The sequence below is a fragment of the Cyclopterus lumpus genome, chromosome 7 (assembly GCF_009769545.1).
Source record: "Cyclopterus lumpus isolate fCycLum1 chromosome 7, fCycLum1.pri, whole genome shotgun sequence".
NCBI lineage: Eukaryota > Metazoa > Chordata > Actinopteri > Perciformes > Cyclopteridae > Cyclopterus > Cyclopterus lumpus.
In genome coordinates this window covers 15,717,121-15,725,417 of record NC_046972.1, presented here as the reverse complement: position 1 = coordinate 15,725,417, position 8,297 = coordinate 15,717,121, and the positions used below count along the sequence as shown (strand labels likewise).

Here is an 8,297-nt window from a genome sequence, read left to right as displayed (position 1 = left end):
AATTAAATTATTTATTTCTCAGTAAATGTCTGGGTTCTCAGTGAAAAATGAATTGTAATAATTAGAACTGATGATGGATCTCCACTTAAACAGTCACAGAGGGAAATAATCATGTTCAGTTGGTTTAATTCTCTAAAAATAATATCATGAATAGAATCATTAACATAACTTCTTTTTGTTTTTAATAATTCTAATTTAAGTTTCTGAATATGTGGGCTTATCTGTAGAGTTTCAAACCACACGACCATGCAAGGCATATATATTAGGGCTGGGCACGCAAACCATTAACGACGACAATGATTTTTTCATGCGTATAACAGCATTCTTTTGCACTGGGAGGGGCTTAATGCTGCTGCGCACATTGACCGAGAACATGGAGAAAGGTACTTTTAAATGGACATTTTCATTTAAAATCTCTACCAGACGGTGTAGTTGATAAAAGCAAAGTTATTTGTAACCACTCAAACTGGAGTTAACTCATCACCGGAGTACTACGAGCATGAAGTACTACAAGCATGAAGTACGTCTTACAGGCGTCACACAGCATTGATGCCAGCCAAGAGCTACCCAAACAACCAGTGGAGCGAAATTTCGTCAGACTACTTTGGATGCGGCGTGCGGGAGAACTGTGGATAAACCAATGCAAGAACAATGAACACATGTTTTGGCCAAGTGGAGAGCAGCGGACTGCAGGCCGATTCCTGTCGTGGAAGATGTGGGTCTGAGGAGCGTCCTTAGAAACGCAACGGAAGTGGCGGCGTTCCAACGTACACCAACTGTTGCTCTCACTGGCGACGACTGGACATCGCTGGGTAACACAGTTATTTCGGAGTTACAGTTCATTATATTGATGAACTGTGGGAGCTGCATTCATGTGCTTTGACTGTCATGAAAACAGAAAACAGACGGAACATTGTATTCATGTTGCACAGCAGTGGAACGTTTACAATAAAGTCAGCATACTTAGTAGTGAAAGAAATGTGCGTTTGACAATATCTCTCAAAATGTCAATGGTCAAAGTACTATTCTACTTTTAGAGTTAACAGTGAAGGTGTCGAACGTGTACGTGTGCGTGTGTGTGTAAGCAACACTAACACAGCAGCAACAGGCACAACAATTATGATTCGCAGCACTGAACAGGACTCGGCAGTTCGTAAAATAAACAATAACACAGTAAAAATACAGTTAACCTTAAAAGAAACAAACAAGGTTACAATAAAAATGAGCTATCTCTGCTCAGATAAAAGCCTTTTGGGGAATTCTGTTATCTTCCTTCTGAGGGTCATGTGATAGGGCCGTGACGAATCAGAGAAGGACACGTTGTGACTGCTAAACCCAATCAAGTAGCGAACGCAGGTGTCTCCGTCATCGGTTCCAAACATCTCTGTTTACGCCCGTCCACACTAGGACGTAACCCTAGTTAGCTTTCAAACTTATCCGTCCTCTGGAGCATTTCCAAGCTCCTCCGTTTTCAGTGCTAAAAAAAACAGTAGTTGTGTGGACGCTCAGTGTAAATGGAGCAAAAGATATGCGTTTTTAAAATGGAAACGTATAGTCATACCATGGCCTCAGTGACATCATTTCCGTGTCACAGTGACTCCCTGCGGTTCCCTTGGGGCTCGTCCAATAAGGCACAACTTTAAATACGGACAATTGTAAAGTCTGATGAGGCTTGGCGGGGTTTAAACCAGTTTAACCTCCACCTTTTATTTTATGTCCAAAAGAACCTTTATTTTTACAATCAACACCCAAAACGAGGAAGGCACCCGCAAATGACAAAACAGCACAACATGCAAACCACACGTCGGTGACTCACTTCCACCTCTCTACCCAAGACTTCCCCAAACGTAGACTTTTGTCCTCTTACTCTCTTTGTCTAAGTCCTAACACTGACACTGGTAAAAGTTTGAATTACTTCCACAATGCTCTCAAAGTAATTTTCCAAATCAGTAAGTTAACGGGAACAAACCATTTAAGAAAATTATTTACCAAGTCATATGACAGCTCTGAATAAAGAAAATGAGTGGAAGTATCAACATATTCTGTCTGCTCCTCTAAAAAAAGTTGACCATGGCACAACTTTTGCTGCAACACATTGTCATCCGCCCACTCATACGAGCAAGCACACATCCTGATGGATGGATTGTGTGTCATGAATGCTGCATTATTACTTTTTACATCATGTTCGCAAACTGGCTCCTCTGAAACAAGGACAGACGAGGTTAAAATCTTCCCTGGTGTCAGACAGAATTGTCCACTCTTTACACATTACATTCGTTGCCATGACAATGAAGTTGAAGTAGACATGCAGTATATCGTTGCTATCAGGTGAAAAGCACGTATGTCAATTTCTTACTTAGAGAAATAATTGAACACTAGGTTGTCAATGTTGGGTCTTTATATACTGTATGTTATTGCATGTGTCATATTAATATGAACAGAAATCAATGTAAAAAAGATACATGTTTTGAATGAATCATCCCACACCTAATGAATCCTCTGGGTCGACTGCTATTCATTGTGTGGGGAACGCGGCCTCAGATGATGTTGGGTGAATTGGCCTCGTCACTGTTTACCTTCAGCTCTGCTGTGAGCGACACTACAGGTATATTCAGCTAGTAGGCAGGATGGAGATATTGGGTTGGGGAATCCCATGAAGTTACAAGATTAAATCACAAGCTCTTTTAAATACTTTTCAAATACTGTACAACACAATTAACTCACAGGCTAATTGAAAGTGTCACAACTACTCTTCTCTTCACAGACTGTAATGTCAGGTGAGGTTGCGTTTATAGGAGGGGGTGTTGATTGGTGACAAAAGTCAACTGTATAAAAGATTGACAACATGTAATAAACTTCAGTAATTTAATTTTGTATGCATTCTTGTGTTTTCTACTTTTCTGTTTACAAAAGTAGCAGATTGTATTACCCTTTGTAAATAAATGGTAACATGCTAGTATGTTCCATAAAATTACCTTAAAGACCAGTTATTCTACTATAACAATGTAATCCAATAGATGATAATATACTGTTAAAATAAATTACAGTAGCTGCACTGTAAAATAAAAGTAAATTACAGACGTCTCTGCTGCCAGTAATTTACCATTATTTTACGGTGAAATTCGTTAGAGTCAATACTAACTACCCATATGCATTGATTTATGCTGAAGAAACGTGGTATGTGGATTTAGGTACTTGATTCAGAGAGGCGGAGGCAGAACCATAGAGAGTGCATCTTGAGATGAAAGAAAGAGGACTGAGAGGGAGCGTAGTGGAGGCCACAGCTGTGGAGGAACAAGTTTCCCTGCATTCATCGCTCTGGCTCTCAGGGTGGAGAGAAGTCTTAATGAGGACACATGTGATGCCCTTCTGTCTAACAGGTGATAGAGGAGCTTCTGCAGGTGTCCTTCACCTGCATATCACTGACTATACAGCAATATGCCTTAATAAGGGTTCTTAAAGGTATGTATGGTTTTAGTTCAAATTACATTACATTACATTACATTACATTACATGACATTACATGTCATTTAGCTGACGCTTTTATCCAAAGCGACTTACAATAAGTGCATTAAACCATGAGTCCAAACTTAGAACAACATGAATCAAGCAAGTACAATTTCTTCAATAATGTTAAACTACAGAGTACTATCCGTAAGTGCCATTTAAGTGCTACTAAAGTGCTAAACAACAAAGTGCTATCGGTAAGGGACATTTAAGTGCTACTAGAGTGCTACTACGGCTCTACCTTCCCTATTCAAGGTATAGTCGAAAAATATGTTTTTAGTTTGCGACGGAAGATGTAGAGACTTTCTGCTGTCCTGATGTCAATGGGGAGCTCGTTCCACCAATGAGGAGCCAGCACAGCAAACAGTCGTGATTTTGATGAGTGTTTAGCTCGAAGTGAAGGAGCTACAAGCCGATTGGCAGTACATTTCGGGAGGTTGAAGACCAGTCGAGCAGCTGCATTCTGGATGAGCTATAGAGGTCGAATGGCATTAGCAGGTAGACCTGCTAGGAGGGAGTTGCAATAGTCTAGCCGTGAGATGACCAGAGCCTGGAACAGAACCTGTGCCGCCTTCTGAGTGAGAAGAGGTCGTATTCTCCTGATGTTGTACAGCATGGACCTACAGGAGCGTGTTATTGCGGTAATGTTGGCAGTCAGGGAGAGTTGACTGTCGAGCGTCACACCGAGGTTCCTGGCAGTCAGAGTCGGAGCCAGCACTGAGTTGTTGAAGTTAATATTTAGGTCGTGGGTGTGAGAATTAGTGAATTTAATGACATTCCCTTAAAATGTAAAACTTTCCAACTTTCACCGTATTAGAAAATGGATTAAGACGATTTTACAGCATTCATTTAAGTTTAATCCTCGTGTGTTTCTCTGGTGTCTCTGAGGTGTTTGACTCCAGCTTTGCCGAACACCAGCAGGCAAAATACAGCTGTCATGACAACATATGATCTTAACACAGTCTGGAGAGCAATCCAGAAGTCAGGATGGGAAGTCACTGACTGTCCCCTCCCCAAATGTGCATAGACCAGCAGGCGTATCTCAGCAGCTCGGTGACCCTCCAGCCAGCAGTAGTAGACACCTAATTAACAAAAATGATATCTTAGTTAGATGAAACGACAAAAAAAGCCTATGTAATGACACACCAAGAGGCAATCAAAGTGGGGCATGGATGTCAAGGCAGACGCAGACTGTGACAACAACCCATAATAGATGATTGACGTATTATGAGTGCAAAGGGACTGCTTTATATACACTGGAACTAGCGTGGTGATGAAAGACATGCTGTGCAGCTGAGGCAGAGGAGGGAAACTCAACAGTGACTTATGGGCAGGTAAGGAATAAGATTTTAAAACAAAGGGGAAGAGTTTGACTGCATCAACATGTACCATGCATAGTAGCTTGTAAGGAAAGTAAACAAAACACCACTTAATACTATAATATAATATAAATAGAGACAGATGAATGCAATAATAGAATATTTTAGAATATAAATAGAGACAGATGAACGCAATAATAGAATATTTTAGAATATAAATAGAGACAGATGAACACAATTGTATCACAAAACTTGTCCTGACACAGGTGTGGCTCATTACAGTATTCAGTAGCTGATACCAGAGTCCTGAGTTTTTGCAGGTTGAAACAACAAGTGGTGTCCGGTGTCTATCAGCAGCCTGGGGGGCGGGGCGTTGAGGTCACGACCTGCCAAGTGTTCAGATCGGTAGATGGGTTCAAAGCCTCGGTCCCAGGCCACGGCCATGTTAGGTCGTGCCCCGGGACAGCCCAGGGTCAGGATACGGTGCGCAGGGTGGTTCAGGTAAAACACTGGCAATGAGGCAGAACTACGACACAGAAACAGAGAGTATTTAGAGAGAGGTTGTACTGCTCCTGTAAACTGTGAATACACAGAGTGAGTTCAAGAGGAAAATCTTTATTTATTTTTTTAAAATTTATAATAGATCATTATTTGTAAGCAAATATTGACGGTAGAGTCTCAACAGGCGTTGGGTGGTGGATGTATCGTGTATCACATTCTTGACTAGCAGTAATCAACTTTGATATAGCCGGCAGTACAATTAGTGACACCAACACACTCGGGTCCAGAACAAAATGTTTTGATTCATGGTCCCCTGAGCATAATTCCAGTAAATTTTGGTGCCCGACTGACCTTTTATCAGGGCAAATTTATATTCAAATAACTCTTACAATTAGCTGCTCCCCATTTACACCAACGCGAGCTGTCCTGACCCTCGGAAACCATTTGTTCACTTCAATATGCGGATGACCCGCTCCACATCCTGTCTTGTATGTGAACCTCTATATAATTATCTACTTGCTTACTTGTATCCAAGAAATGTCATCAGAGCCAAGATTTTGGAGGATGGAGGAGCTTGAGTTTGACAAGTTACTTGACAGCTTTTGACCTGCAGCCTGGCTCCGACGCTGCTTTGCTTCAGTTGTCCAAACGCCTTGGGCACCGCCCCTGAGCCACAGGAAGTGACGGTCTGGTTTGCCCGTCTATAGCGTACATGCAGGTAGTGGGAGTGGACATGGCAGAGTCCCACACGAACCTGCTCTCCAGGGACTCCACAGCGATCGCAGACTGACCAGGGCCTGAAGCTGGTGAAGACTTGGTACAGCGACTTAGTAGAGCCGAGTCCTTTTCTTACTTCCCTTTTCTTGCTTGTACTTTCAGAAGGGAGCCTAGAAGCGTCACATTTGAATTAGAATGACTTAAATCAGTGGTTCATCAGGGGGTTGTCATTCACCAAGATAAAAATAGGACACACTTTTGGGGACATCTTCACTATAATGCTGTCTAATTTGTAATCATTGGTTGTTCATAAGCCTCTGTTACCTCTGTCTTACACCCATCCTTCTGATCATATGGGAGGTAAAATGGGAAACAGTTAACAGTGATGGAGTGTTTCCAGTGGAAATGGGATGTATCCATAAAGTTTGCAGAGACACACGAGGGATGTCCAACCAGAATTGTCATTGGGTGTTGATTCTAGTTCACTGGACAGTGAGTCAATAGAAGTTTTCAGTAAATGAACACATTCATCATCATCAATGCCAAACATTTGACAGATTTCACATCACATTTCCAATACAGTCACAGTCACTGACTATGTCTTGTCACCTGGAAATGAAGCTGAGCGTACGTGCCTCCTGGATGTCCAGGTCGTAACCGTAGAAGAAGTCTTTGTGAACGGAGCCGCAGATATAGATGCCGGAATCGTCGGGCCCTGCTCTGAAGATCAGCAGGCTGAAGAGACGGATGGAGAATCGACTCCGCAGCTCGCCACTGTGTGGGACTATATTAGGGTCCAGCAGCCTGTTGCCATGGTGATCAGTCAGGGCTCTAGTCTCCTTGGAGCCGTCCAGATGTTTCCTAAAGAACCACACAACTGATTGGATCTGAAACACACACAGCACTTAATAATTAAAATCTATGTTTTTCAGTTGATCAATACCAGAAACCGAAATTACTTCAGCAGAAGCTATCAATACGGTTCAAGACATTGTCTCATCGTCTCTTTTTTACTGAGCTCCATTTAACTGCTTGATTTCTTCCTCTGCATATTCTTAAACAAATCCTACTTCTCTGTAAAGCTTACGAGAGGCTGTGGATTGCAGCAGGAGAGTAGCTTTGGTTTATACAGACGGTATTGTCTGAAGAAAAGAGGATGTCTTTCATTGCACCGTTATGTTATGCTAATTACATCAGTTTCTGATTGGTATAACTCACTCAACCATGTAATAACTTCTGAGGATCACATCCTCCCTTTGTGTCTTTTAGTAATAGGCCATGATATGTAGTATTGTCATAAAATACTGGACTAAATTAATGCAAAAAGGAGGATTAGGTTGTTGTTGAACTATATGATACATCTTTTGACCTTCGGCTCACCAAACTGATTCTTACTTGGATCCTTTTCCAGAACTGGACTCATTCTCAATATAATACTGGGTTTTGAAAATGATATCTGAACGAGGCTTACATGTATAGATTATATCAGCAGTTGCTGATATAAACTAAACCCTTAAAAAGGCAAACCAATCTCCATCACGGTATTCGCTTTTTTTTGGTAAATCAGTAGCAATCTTTAACAGAATTGTAAGCTTATTCTACATAAATGCTATAAGATATAACATTATCTGACTATTATCCTCAGACTGATGGCAAACCTTGAACGTTAAAGCATGTCAATGTTAAAGTAGAAGTGTTTACTTTCTGGTTGGTCCGGTTACCTGTTGTGGTTTGCAGTGGCAGGGGATCTCCACTGTGACTCCAGCCAGGTAGGCGGCGTTGGTAAAGGTCAAGAAAGCAGGACAAGCTTTTCTAGCAAACACATCCTGCTTATCCTCAGGAGCCTCGTAGCTCCAGACCTCAGGACTCAGAAGGAGGAGCAGCGGGAGGAGGATGGGAGAGGAGGGTGTAGAAGACATTATAGGCTTCACTGAGGACGAAGGGAAATACGTCTGCGCAAACACAGAGAAACCTCCAGTGTGATGGTTCTGACATATTTCATATCTGAAAAAATAAAACTTTAACAAAGTCATTTTCAAACCACAACAGCTTTGATGGAATCTGATGTGCTCACAATGAACCAGTCCTATGTTGTCAACACAAATATTTTGAAGTCCATGACCAGTCTCATGACACTCAAACACACCACAACTCTTTGCTTGTGTACTATGAGTGTCCCAACAAATTGTATTACCTTTATTGTTGGCTGCATTCAAAGCATAAATCCTTCTGTTATCTCCTTTGTTCTGAGGA

General features: G+C 41.6%; 1 protein-coding gene across 2 annotated transcripts; it reads right to left on the bottom strand.

The window, feature by feature from the left end:
- Positions 1 to 4,346: 4,346 nt before the first annotated feature.
- Positions 4,347 to 8,085, bottom strand: LOC117734038 (Ig-like V-type domain-containing protein FAM187A). 2 transcript variants are annotated; one of them, XM_034538092.1, is made up of 6 exons: positions 7,766 to 8,063; positions 6,654 to 6,931; positions 6,369 to 6,389; positions 5,852 to 6,214; positions 5,126 to 5,352; positions 4,347 to 4,589 (listed from the first exon to the last, which is right to left on the bottom strand). In XM_034538092.1, the coding sequence occupies exons 1-6, from the start codon at positions 7,961 to 7,963 to the stop codon at positions 4,363 to 4,365; spliced, it is 1,314 nt and encodes a 437-aa protein (XP_034393983.1). In that variant the 5' UTR covers positions 7,964 to 8,063; the 3' UTR covers positions 4,347 to 4,362. The 2 variants fall into 2 exon arrangements, with proteins under 2 accessions (XP_034393983.1, XP_034393982.1); XM_034538091.1 differs by lacking the exon at positions 6,369 to 6,389 and having other exon boundaries at positions 7,766 to 8,085.
- Positions 8,086 to 8,297: the final 212 nt, after the last annotated feature.